The sequence below is a fragment of the Mastigoproctus giganteus genome, chromosome 1, assembly GCF_048544385.1.
Source record: "Mastigoproctus giganteus isolate SK-2022 chromosome 1, ASM4854438v1, whole genome shotgun sequence".
NCBI classification, from domain to species: domain Eukaryota; kingdom Metazoa; phylum Arthropoda; class Arachnida; order Uropygi; family Thelyphonidae; genus Mastigoproctus; species Mastigoproctus giganteus.
In genome coordinates, this window is record NC_143575.1 from 146,189,241 (window position 1) to 146,202,473 (window position 13,233).

General features: G+C 37.3%; 1 protein-coding gene across 6 annotated transcripts in view; it reads left to right on the forward strand.

The window, feature by feature from the left end:
* hay (ATP-dependent DNA helicase hay) overlaps positions 1-13,233 on the forward strand; it is a 461,732-nt gene that overhangs the window by 91,294 nt on the left and 357,205 nt on the right. For 5 of the 6 annotated variants that reach the window (XM_090382541.1, XM_090382513.1, XM_090382523.1 and 2 more), the window contains one exon: positions 7,763-7,918. The exons of the other annotated variant lie outside the window; for it this stretch is intronic. In XM_090382541.1, the coding sequence (XP_090238667.1) occupies positions 7,763-7,918 (156 nt within the window). The remainder of the gene's footprint in view (positions 1-7,762; positions 7,919-13,233) is intronic. 6 annotated transcript variants of the gene reach the window in all.

Here is a 13,233-nt window from a genome sequence, read left to right on the forward strand (position 1 = left end):
ACTTGCACTTAATGCCAATTTGTTCCAGTTTGTACATTAGTCTTTTGTGTGCAACAGTATCAGAAGCCTTCCTAAAATCCAAGCACGTGTATATGATATCAAAATTATTTTTTGCGTCCAGTTTCTTGGTCACTGCAAGCATAGTATCCAATAAGATTGGTCAGACAAGGCCGCTCCTTAAGTATTCATGCTGTGATTGAAGTACAACTGCATTCCTGTCTAGATGGTCCTGTGTTACTTCTTGAACCACTGACACCATTATTTTTCCTAGGAACAGACACTAAGCTAACAGGTGTGTAATTACTCATGTCACTTTTTGATCCTTCTTGAATTTGTGATGTATTTGCACATCTCCAGTGCCGAGCGATCACCCCTGAATCCAAAGATGCTCTTGATTCAGGGGTGCTCCCTCCCTTAATATAATTATATAGATCCATCCACACAACATGCCTTTTTTTTTATGTTTAGCTTCAGCAATTTCTCTTCCACTTTCCTTTTAGTTATCACAAAATCATTTAGTTCCCTGTTAGAGTTTGATAAATTTCTGGCATCCCCTTACCTAAAGAATTCCTCAGGTAGATGCAAAGTACCTATTTAGTTTGACAGCAGCCTGAGCGAGGTCATCAACACTTAACCCATTTACATTAAGTGGCCCACTATGGTTCCATCCCCTTACTTCTACTGCTAATATAAGTGTAGAAGTCTTGAAGCATAGAAGTTTTTTGCTATTCTTTTCCAGAGATTTCTCATCTGTCTTAGTTTTCCTGACCTCTTTTGTGGCTTGATTACAGACTAATATATACACACACACACACACACACACACACACACACACACACACACACACACACACACACACACACACACACACACACACACCATAGACTTCTGTATCACCTGATAATTTATATGCATCCCACACATTTTTCTTCTCTGCCACAAGTCTCATCAGTTCATCTGACCTCCATTTAGATCTAAGCCTTGAACAGTTCTTAGTTGGTATGAAAAGCTTGTAGCTTCTGGATTAGTTCTTTGACTGCTTCCTTTTTTTAGAATTTGCTGCTGGTAACATCATCAATTGGTCCCACTGCATAGAATTTATAAACTGTCTACACTGCTGTAGTCACCCTTACGAGAGCAAAAGCCTTTTCCTTTACCCTGACATTAGTTATCTCTTTAATTAAATTCCATATTAGTACACTGTGATCACTGCCATCCAGTGGGTCATATACCTGTAAATTCTTAATGCATGAAGATCTGCTTCCAATAACCAGATCAAGAGTGTTGCCTATCCTTGTTGCTGCTGTAGAAAAGTTATCAAATAAAGCTACAAAAGTCTTGCTAGTGTGTGAGTAACCAATCCACAAATTCAACTTGACCTCCCCCCCCCATTATGAGACATTCTGATTTGTTGGCTCTCTCTCCTGAGCTGGATATCATCATTCTTCTCTTTCTTGGTGATTCCTTTCTACTTCTCTCTCTCTCTCTCTCTCTCTCTCTCTCAGGGTAACTCGGGAATTTTTTTTTGACTGGTGCAGCATAAGCCTCAGGCTTCCTTGCACAATATGGATAATAATAATAATATAATCATCACAGTCAGGTCTGTAGTACACTCCTACTCTCAATTTTGCTTTCCCAGCACTTATGTCACACTGCCTCAGCATTATGCTGGTCTCCCATGTCGACTGGATGCACTGGTTTAGATTTAATATGCTTTTTAATTAAGAACATAACCCCCCTCACTCTCCCTGTATATGTTGTTCTTCCCATATTCAAATTCAGCATCGCTTATGTCTGTCACTCAGACATAAGCGATTATCTGTTCCATGATTACCCATAACAGGGCTAGAAATCCCCAACACACCCTGCATTTCAGGCTACTGCATATTCCAATATAAGTAGTGCAAGAATCATTTTCACTTCTGCCTGTGGCTCTAGTTAATCTATTAGTTTGTGTATCCTCCCCAGGCTAGAAGTTTTCCAAAAGATATGTTTTAAAAGTCTCTCTCTCTCAGAATTTTGGGCACAGCTCAAGGATAAGCCTGTTCTATCTCAGGAAGCTGAAAAGGCTCTTCTGCCTTTTTCAATGACATACCGTTGTCAACAAGGACTTTCAACTCTTGTTGCAACCAAGAATAAATCAAGAAACCATATGGATCCATGCCATGATTTGAGTTGTGCCCTGTTTTTAATTAAGAACATAATCCCCCACCCTCCCTGTATATGTTGTTCTTCCCGTGTCTGTCAATGTCAGATCAAAACTTCAAGAGCTCATAAGCAAAATGAAACAGAATCATGGTAGCCAATGAAGACTGTAACAGTAATTAAAAAAAATTGTTTTAATTTAGTATTAGTAATGGTCACATGGTGCAAGAAAGCCTATGGCTTATGCTGCACCAGCCAAAAAAAACAAAAAAAAACCGAATGAAACAATGATAAAAAAATAGAAAAAAAAAAAATAATCATAATAATTAATAAAAGAAAAGAAAATTAACCCTATCATCCTATGCGCTTCCCTCGCCCGAAGGTACTATCTAGATGACCTTTGAATTTCCGCCGACTGGGCTAGCCGAGTGGGTAAAGTACCTGCCTGGCAACTCAAAGGTCGCGGGGTCGATTCCCGCCTCGGGCTTGGATCAAAGTACTGCAAAAACCTTGGGAGGTGCAATATGGCCACAGAAGCCGATGCGCCAACAACTACCAAATCAAAAAAAAAAAAAAAAAAAATCTTTGAATTTCCCCAAACTGTCGGCCTCTACCACCCATGTAGGCAACTTATTCCAGTAATTTATAACTCGCTGGCTAAAATAAAACTTCCTGCAGCCCAATCTAAACATTTCCTTCTTCAGAGAGATCTAGATAGACTTCAGGAATGGTCAAAAAAATGGCAGCTATGCTTTAATCCAACAAAGTGTAAGGTATTACACTTTGTTGGATTACAGTGGGAACACCGTAACTTGAATTTATGTCCCGTAGTTCTAGCATCATTTATAATCTTGAAAATTTTGTCCTCATTCATTTTGCTGATGCCTCTCAGAGCCTTAAACACCTCAATTAAATCTCCTCTAAGGTTCAGTTTCCAAACTCTGCAACCCACATATTCGAAGTCTTTCTTCATAAGGATGCCCTTTTGCCGATCTCACCAGGCGAGTAAGCCATCTTTGCACCCTTTCAAGAAGCTCGATGTCTTTCTTTAGGTGCGGTCTCCATACTTGAACACAGTATTCCAAGTGTGGTCTAACAAAAGCCTTATATAATGGGATTATCACGTCCCTATCTCTACTTCCAAAAGTTCGATAGGACACCATGGACCTTCCTTACAACCTGTTTACAATGCTCAGAGAATTTCATGTCTAACCGTATCGTAACACCCAAGTCCATTTCCTCTAGTAATGAGTTTAGTTGAACTCCGCCAAATGAATAAGTTATTTTGGGATTACTCTTTCCCAGGTGTAATACCTTACACTTTGTTGGATTAAAGCATAGCTGCCATTTTTTTGACCATTCCTGAAGTTTATCTAGGTCTCTCTGAAGAAGCTCAGCTTTGACAGTGATCATTAACTACTCTACCAATTTTAACATCATCTGCAAATTTAGATATCACGCCCTCTATCCCTTCATCGATGTTGTTTATGAAAATTAAAAACAACAGTGGTCCTAATACTGATACTTGGGGAACCCCACTTTTTACCTCAACCCAATCTGAGGAATAGCCATTTATCACAACCCTCTGCCTCCAGCCCTGAAGCCATCTTGCTATCCATCTAAGGATTTTCTCAGTGATTCCAACCTGTTCCAGCTTATAAAGCAACTGCTCATGTGGGACTGAGTCAAAAGCTTTGCTGAAATCTAAATGAACAATGTCGAAATTATTCCCTAAATCCGGCTCGTGAGTGACCCTTTCAAAATCGCGAACCAGATTTGTTAAACATGATTTTCCCTTTACAAAACCATGCTGAATATCCTTGAGAATTTCAATTCTATCCAAATGATCCTGAATTCCACCCTTGATCATTGCCTCCATGATTTTCCCTACCACTGAAGTCAGACTGACAGGTCGATAATTTCCCACTTCACTCTTAGAGCCACCCTTATGTATGGGAGATACATTGGCACTTTTGCAATCGAAGGGAATTTCCCCAGAGTCTAATGATGCTCGCATAATTAGCCTCTAATTAGTCAATGCCGCCTCCCTTAAGATTATAGGGTATATTCCATCAACTTCAGGAGCCTTACTGGCCTGTAGGCTCGAAAGTTTTTTCATTAAATAATATTTTTCATTAAATAATTAAATTTCGATATCATTAATTACATATTTTTCAACTTCACTCCCACAATTTACCATTGCCACAAAAGGTTTTTCATTTGTAAATATCTGTTGAGTTCATGTTGATGCAAAATAACTGTTGAGTTCATCTGCAACGGCAGCTGGTGTATTTAATACTATCCCCTTTCCCTTACGTAAAGGTCTGATCTGGTTTGTCCTGCTCTTCTTGGCATTTATATATGTGAAGAATTCCTTACCCCCCCCCCCCCTTTGCTCTGTTTGCTAGTGCTATCTCATAAACTGCCTTTGCTTGTCGAACCTTTTCTGTGGCTCTATTACAGATAATCTTGTAGCTGTTATAGGCTTCAGTACTTTTTATTGCTCTGTAACCTTTCCATGCCACCTTTTTCTGCTCAAGTAATGTGGCAACTTCACTATTCATCCAACTTGGAACCCTCCTCGTGGAGTATTTTTTTAATGGTAAATACACATTCAAGGCATCTGTGATTTATGTTTTAAAAGCATACCACAGTTCAATTGTATTCATTCTCTGTGCGATATCTACCCAGTTAATAGAGGCCATGTAGCACCTTAAGGCATCATAATTTCCTTTTCTGAAATTATACCCCATTCCGTTGCCTTTTACTACTGCTTCCTCTCTCATCATCATCCACTGTAGAACTCTGTGATCACTTCCTGCTACTGGTTCCTCTACTGTCAGCCCTGTTATGTCATCTGAGTCATTGGTGATGATGAGGTCTAGGATATTCTTTTTTCTAGTACTTTCCCTGACATATTGATACAAATAAGTCATCTAGTTGATTTAAAAATTTTGTTCCCCATGTCGAGTTTCTTTCCCATTTACTCCAATCAATTAGAGGCAAATTGAAATCGCCCATAATAAGACATTGACGCTTACGTGCCCATTCCATTTGCTTGTAGAGGCTTTCATCATAATCTTCACAATCACCTGATGTGTAGATTACTCCTACTCGCATTATACCTTTCTTTCCAACTATCTCACACCATACAGATTCTATACTAGCACGTGAAACGTCTGAATCCGGGAAAGCTATCGTCGCACTCGGGCTGCTTCTGATAAGAAACATTACCCCACTACCCCTTCTAATCTACCCTATCCTTCCTAAATGCATTATACAAGCCGTACTGAAACTCATCATCCCCAATTTCCGGGTGGCACCACGTCTCTGTAAGCCCTATTATGTCCGCGTTACTTGTTTTAACCAGCAGTTCGAATTCGCTCATTTTATTGACGACACTTCTAACATTACTATACAGCTAGGCCTCGCATAACGCGAGTTCGATTAACGCGATATTCAGTTAACGCTATTTGAAAAATGATACCACTTTTCACTTTACAGATGCAAATTTCCAGTTAACGTGATCTTTTTTTTATGCGATAGTTGAAAAAGATTTGAATCGCGCGTTAAGCTTACCGCGAGTCATACGGTCAATAAACAAACGTTTGCCTGTTGTCCGCCTCGGTGTATTCCATCAACCATCGGAAGAAGATGTGTTTGTCTCCCAATAAAGTCAATGCAGACTTGCATTTAAAAATTCAAATTTTTAAATGAGCCAGATGAAAATGTTACCGCGAAGGAGATAACGGTAAAAGAATTAGATGAAATCTTTCGTATCGCATAGAACCTCAAACAAAAGGTTTGATGTTCTCTGCAATATTTATTTCGCCAGGGCCCAGAGAAGATTGTTGTCGGCTATCGGAAATTGATTGATGAAAAGAAAAAGTCAACACTGTTCAAATATTTCCACAACAGTAATTTCTTCATTGTGTATTTTATGTCAGAGGTTCCCAAAGTTTCTCAGTTCACGGTGCCTTTAATGTTTTTTCAAGGCGCACCCAGACCAAAAGAAATACCTAACAGTTTCGTTTAGTAGTTAGGTCCAAACAACTTAATAAGAAATGCTGAAACTGTGAACTACCTCAGTGTAGTTCACAGTTTAAGCATTTCAAATATTTCATTCAAATATTCCGTGGCGCACAGTTTAAGAACCGCTGTTTTATGCAATAAACATTTAATTCCATAATTATTTTCATTATATTTTACATTATATACAGTTAAAAAGTTATTTAAAAGGTATTTTTAAAATTCTTTATGGACATTCCAAGAAGGTCAAGGACCAATTATAATTTTTCCTATTGGTTATTATATTCGATTAACGCATTTCCGTTTTGCACAATGCGCTCGTGGGACGAATTCATTGCGTTAATCGAGGCCCACCTGTATAAACAATTAAGACTTACTGTTCTTGTATTTTTAGGCTGTCTTCCCTGGCATTAGCTACCTGCTCACTTGAAACGTTTCTGCCCCCAAAACATCTAGATAATGTCCAGTTGGGGTAACAGATAAGAACTCTTGAGGTATGTGCAAGAGTTACTTTGACCAATATTATCAGATAAATGCATGTCAGTATTACCCCCCCCCCCAACTAGCAGTTTCCCTGAACCTTTAAGGTATCCTCAATAATACTGGCTAAAACTTTTGCACCACCTTTAAGTGTATCCCGTCTCTACAAAACAAATTCCTTCTACCTACAAGTGTGGGTCATGCTGATAGAAATTTCCCCCTAAAGCCTTGAGTTAATCCACAAGGCTTTTAACATATAATCCCTCCTATCGGGTCTGGGCAGAATTGCAGACACATAGACATTGTGACCTAGCTTGCGGCATTTCCTCAGCATGGTCCTTATTTTTCCAACAGATCGTCAGATCGTGTACATTTAATGTCATTAGTGCCCACATGAATAATAATATTCTCTTTACCACCCTTAAAATCTGACAATCTGTTGGTGACATCATTAATAGTTGCTCCTGGCAGACATACCCTGGTTCTACTCCACCTATCCTTATTACAAAAACTATTCCCCAATATTTTAATGTTTATCAGTATAATAATTTTCATTGAGTATTTTTTCTTTTATTTATTTATTTATTTTTTCATTTGAAAAATGAGAAATAAAAAGATATAATTATTGAAATAATGAACTTTATATATTTTTATACCTGGATAAAAGAAATCTGTACATAATTAAAATTTATTTAATGCTAGTTCCATGAATAAGCTTATATAGCCTGCTTTTAACTTTATTGTGGTAATAATTATATTCTCCAAGGGTTGCAATGAGTGAAAAAAACAAAAGAATTGAGTCTCCATCAAAAGATTTTGGGAACCACTGGTCTATATAGTGTATCAGTGTTTACATGGTATATGAAAGTCTTCACATTTTAAATAACTAATATACATTTACCAAAGTGTAACTTTGTAAATCTGTCCCTGTAATGGGAATGGTAGAGATCGTGCTTTTGGCAATGAACTGACTGATTATCTTGGAATTTATCTGTCATCCCTAGGGTATGCTAATATTTAGGCTCATTTGTCATTTTCATCATTTTAGAGATTTTGTTTAGCATTTTCCTGAAGTGCTTGTCAGAGTAAAATAGATTTATTTTTTCAGCCTGTGTGTAGACCAGAGCATATTCATGAATATAGGCTCACAGCATATTCCCTGTATGCAGCTGTATCAGTAGGTTTACAGACAAGTGATATTATCGAATATCTTCGAAGGTTAAGTAAAACAAGTATTCCAGATGGCATTGTTGATTTCATCAAGGTATTGTAGCTTGTATTATCTGTAATAATCATAATTTATAAACGTGATTACATATTAGAATGTGTTTCAAAAGTTCCATTAGACTTTTCAGTCATATACTATTTTCTCAGTGAATATGCAGATATAAATGTCAGATTATGCAGAATAACTTTTTTTTTTTTCAATAATAATAATAATATGCTCAACATTTTAAAAAATATACCTATAATTTTTAAATATTTTTATATGCACAATTTTATAGCAGTTATTGGGATACCATGTACATCACATCATGTACAAAATAATACTATGCTAATTATGTAGGAGTGTTTTGGTAGTGTATGTCTATAAATTGAACTTCAAAGTGGATCTTGTTCGGTTTCAAGGGAAATTCCTGTTGGATCAGAGTTAGTAATAGTAATGGAGGCATGTGATGCAAGAAAGCAAGCCTATGAGCTTATGTAGTATCAGCCAAAAAAAAAAAAAAAAATTCCCACATCCATTCCTCTTAAGTTTCTTCAGTTCCTCCTTGAATTTAAGCTATCAACTTCCACAACAACAGATGGGAGTTTGTTCCAGTAATTAACCACCCATTGGCTAAAGGCAAATTTCCACACATCTATTCAAGTTTGAGTTCAGCAAGTTTGAATATGGGTAAGTTGTATTGGTTGTCACCTTGTGGTACCTTAATGTTAGACAATTCCAGAGGCTCTGAAGTTCCTATAAATCACTGTATAAAATATCTGCTCTATGAAGTTCATACAGTAGTCTGTCATACAGAAGTGGAAGATGAGATAAAAGTTGAATAGGGTAGTGGCTTAAATAAATTCAAGGAGGAACTGAACAAACTTTTAGGGTGAATGGATGTGGGAATTTTTTTTTTTTTTTTTTTTTTTGGCTGATACTACATAAGCTCATAGGCTTGCTTTCTTGCATCATATTTTGACAGGAGTCCTCCTCAGAACAGAAAAAATATGGTGACATACAAAATTTAAAGAGTTTATTCTGCCAGATTCTTAAACTACTCTAGACTTGTTTAGTATTTTTCATCGGAATGTGCTGATTGTTGACTATCCCATTGAGCTTGCTCTTGAACTAATTGGCTGTCATGTATTGCTTCCAGCTCTTCATCTTACCTTTCTGAGGAAAAAGAGTTGGGAATCCTTCCTCTCAAAATGAAGGATACCCAACTCTTTTTCCATAGCCAAGTGGTCAAGAGCGGGAGTGCAGTAGCACATGCTCTTTGAGTAGACTGGGAGTTCAAGCCCCTGACTGCTAAATATGTTTGATCTGCCAACTTGCACTGGACCAGCATGGCAGATTATGGTCCATTTCCCTCAACATGTATCGTTGAGGAGGCTTCCATCCTGCAGTGGGTTGATAATGGCTGCAGTTTACTTTTTTTTTTTTTTTTTTTTTTTACCATCTCAAAATTGTCTTCATTATAACTGTATTAAAGCTGTTTTTGTCTCTTAAGGCAGTCTGTCGTAGTTTACCTCTGTTCCCTTTAAATCCTACTTCCAAATTACCATATCCTGTTTGTTGTTTTCTGTTGATGAAATTTAAAAAAAAAAACAGTAAATGATCTTCCTGTGCCTAAAGTTGTTGATCACAACGCTATTCTTAATTATGTAACTAACTTCTCTAGTGGGTATATCCTTAGCTATCTTATTTATATTTTTAATGGATGTCTTAAAGAGATATTTTGCTAACTCTTGGCTCTCTTATAATGCTGTCCTGTTTCAAAAATTAGATATATCTATTTTCCTAAGCACATTAGACTAATTGTAGTTTCTTCTTCTTTGCTCAAATTTCTTCAAAGAGCACTTCTTCCTCTGCTTAATAAGCAAATTCTTTCTTAGATTCAGTATAAAGTTCATTGCGACCAATCTGTTTGAAGCCTCTTTACTTGGCTTTGATGCTCTAGGTTTTGACTTCATATTAATAATGATAAACCTTTTTATATGTCTATACAAAAAAAAAAAAAAAAAAATCTGTTCTTTATCCTTGGTTGATGGTTATCTTATCCTGTTTGTTCACAAACAGGTACCTGTGTATTCACAAACTTATTGTTTGGTCCAAAATTTCAATTTGATCCTATCTAGAAATGGGTAGATCTTCCTTAAAGTGAAAAATGTGGCTTATTAAACAAAACTTGGTCCATATCTTCAGAGCATCCATTATAATAAGAAAAATATATAATGATCTTATGGTTCTGTTCATTCTTATATGCTTCTGAAGTGTGATCCATTGCTGCTAATTCTCATTTTAAGCTAATTCTGTCTGTTGAAGTGCTTCCGTAGCCAGGCAGGAAGGAGCAGCAATGCGTAGCACACACTTCTTGATTAGACCGGGGTTCGAGCCCGTCACCACCAAAATACGGAGGATGCGGAAAGGTCAGGAAATGACCACCGCATATCCCAGAGCAATATGGCTTTAGTTGCTAATGCTCCTAAAAACCAAACAACAATAACTGTCTGTTGAATATGAAATGGGCAAATTTTTTTAAAAAAATGAGGATTTAGTTTTGCCATTTCAAAGACTCAAATATCTGACTGGTCAGTAATGGCCTGACATATGTCCCTCTCCCCACAAAAAAAAATCCATTAGGCAATATCTAAATTATTTCTATTAGAGAATTCTATTCAGTTTATAGAAGAATATTGCCTAGTTCCTCCTTGTAATTAATTAAAAAATATCAGATTTATCACTCTTATGTGCATCTGATTATAGAAAGTAATTAATGAACTTTATTTTATGAACTTTATTTATTTTAAGTATGGAGTACCTTCAGAGTATAGCATTGTTCTGTTTACTCTCTTTTTGTACATATTTTATATATATCTAAAGCAATGTATATCTTATTTTATGTTGAGTCTCTCTCTCCCTCTAACATTAAAACATTACAATCATTACAATCATCTAGACAAGATTGCAGTAATACTTCAGACACAGCATGGGTTTGTTAAGGGAGGTCTTGTCTGACCAATTTGATTGGATACTATGATGTGGTCACAGAGGAACTGGATGCAAAAAATAATTTTATATCGTATATTTGGATTTCAGGAAAGCTTTTGATACCGTTGCACATGGAAGACTGCTGTACATATTGGAGCAGTATGGCATTAATGGCAAGTTGGTACATTGAATAAAGGGATGGTTGAGTGGCAGATGACAGAGAGTGGTAATAAATGGACACTGCTCTTCGTGGACTAATGTTATTAGTGCAGTCCCTCAAGGTTCGGTGTTGGGCCCATTGTTGTTTTGTGTATTTATCAATGATATCAAAGGTATATATGAGGCTTAATGCCCAAGTTTGCAGATGAAACAAAGGTTGGCAGGGTTGCTAATGACAGTAAAGACAGTATACTGCAACAGGATCTAGAAAAGTTAGGCAGATGGGCTGAGAAGTGGCAACTGAAGTTTAAAATTGACAAATGCAAAGTACTGCATATGTGGAGCAGTAACCCAAGAAAACTTGGGTTACTGCTTGGTACTACACTCAGGGAAGTGAAGAATGAAAAAGACCTGGGGGTAAGATGTGAAGTTCTCTGAGCAGTGCAGATGTGCTGCCAGAGCAGGTCATGGAGTCTTGTCAATGATATATAGGAATTTTGCTAGCAGAGACAAGGAGGTAATTATCCCTTACTTTAGTTTTAGTATTTGTGTAAGGCAATAGCAATAAGGCAATATTTGTATATGCTTTAGTTTTGTATAAGGCAATGGTCAGGCCACACCTTGAGTACTGCGTACAGGTCTGGAGGCCTCATTTTAGGAAGAATGTAGAGTTGCTAGAATGAGTACAAAGAAGGGCAACAAGATTGGTGATAGGAAGAAAGGAGTGTTCTTACCAAGAAAGGCTTTAAGTTCTACAAAAGGATAGACAGGATAGGAAGGGAGGAGGTGTTATGCTGTTAATTAAGAAAAACATAAAATCAAAAGAAGTGCATCCAGTTGATAGAGATGAACAGTGCACTGTTGAGTCAGTTTGGTATGACATAAGCACTGCGAAAGCAAAAATAAATGTAGGAGTGTGTTATAGGCCTAATGACTCGAATGAGTACAATGAACAATTGTACAGAGAAATACAGTGGGCTAGTAAATCGGAATGTCTTATAATGGGGGATTTCAACTTCCCAGATATTGACTGGAACTTGTGGGTTGGGCACTCACACACTAGTCAGACATTTGTGGATTTATTGGATGATTGTTTTCTGCAGCAGCATGTTCGAGAGGCAACCAGAGAAAGTAATACTCTTGATCTGGTTATCAGCAGTGATCATTCATGTATTAGGAATTTGCAGATAAAAGAACCACTAGGTGGCAGTGATCACAGTGTACTGACGTGGAATTTACTTAAAGATTTAATTACCAGCAGGGGTAAAGGAAAGGGCTTTTGCTTCCGTAAAGGCGAGTACAGTGGTCTCCAACAGTTTTTAAATTCTGTACAGTGGAATCAACTGATGATGTTACCAACACTAAATTCTAAGTGGGAAGCATTCAAGGAATTAATCGTGGATGCTACTAAAAGTTTCATACCTATTAAGAAATATTGTTCAAGGTTTAGGCCTAAATGGTTGTCAAATGAACTAATGAGACTCGTAACAGAGAAGAAAAATGCATGGGATGCATAAAAATTAACATGTGACACAGAAGCCTATGATAGCTACAAGTTGATCTGTAACCAAGTTACAAAGGAGGTTAGGCAGGCGAAGGCAGATTACGAGAAATCCTTGGCAAAAGATGCTAAGAAAAACAGCAAGGATTTCTTTACTTATATAAACTCTAAAAGGAAGGGGATGAATCTGATTGGTCCACTTGACATCGATGGTTCGACTGTTGATGATCCTGCTCAGATAGCAAACAAACTGAATGAGTATTTTTCATCTACATTCACACGTGAAGAATTATTAAGGTTTGAAAATGGCAGAAGGTTATCAAATTGTAGCAGGATACTTAATGATTTTGTAATAACTGAGAGCAAAGTGGAAGAGAAATTGTTGAAGTTAAACGTAAGAAAAGCACCTGGGGTGGATGGGATCTATCCAGTTATATTAAAGGAGGCGGCTAAGCAACTAAGCAAACTGTTAGCCATAATTATGAGAGCATCCTTGGACTCAGGGGAGGTTCCCACGGACTGGAGATGTGCAAATGTATCCCCAATTCACAAAGGGGGATCGAAGGGTGACACGGGTAATTACAGACCAGTTAGTTTAACTTCTGTTCCGGGTAAAATAATGGAGTCGCTGGTTAAAGATGCATTGCAGGATCATCTAGACAAGACTGCAGCAATAATTCAGACACAGCATGGGTTTGTTAAGGGAAAGTCTTGTCTG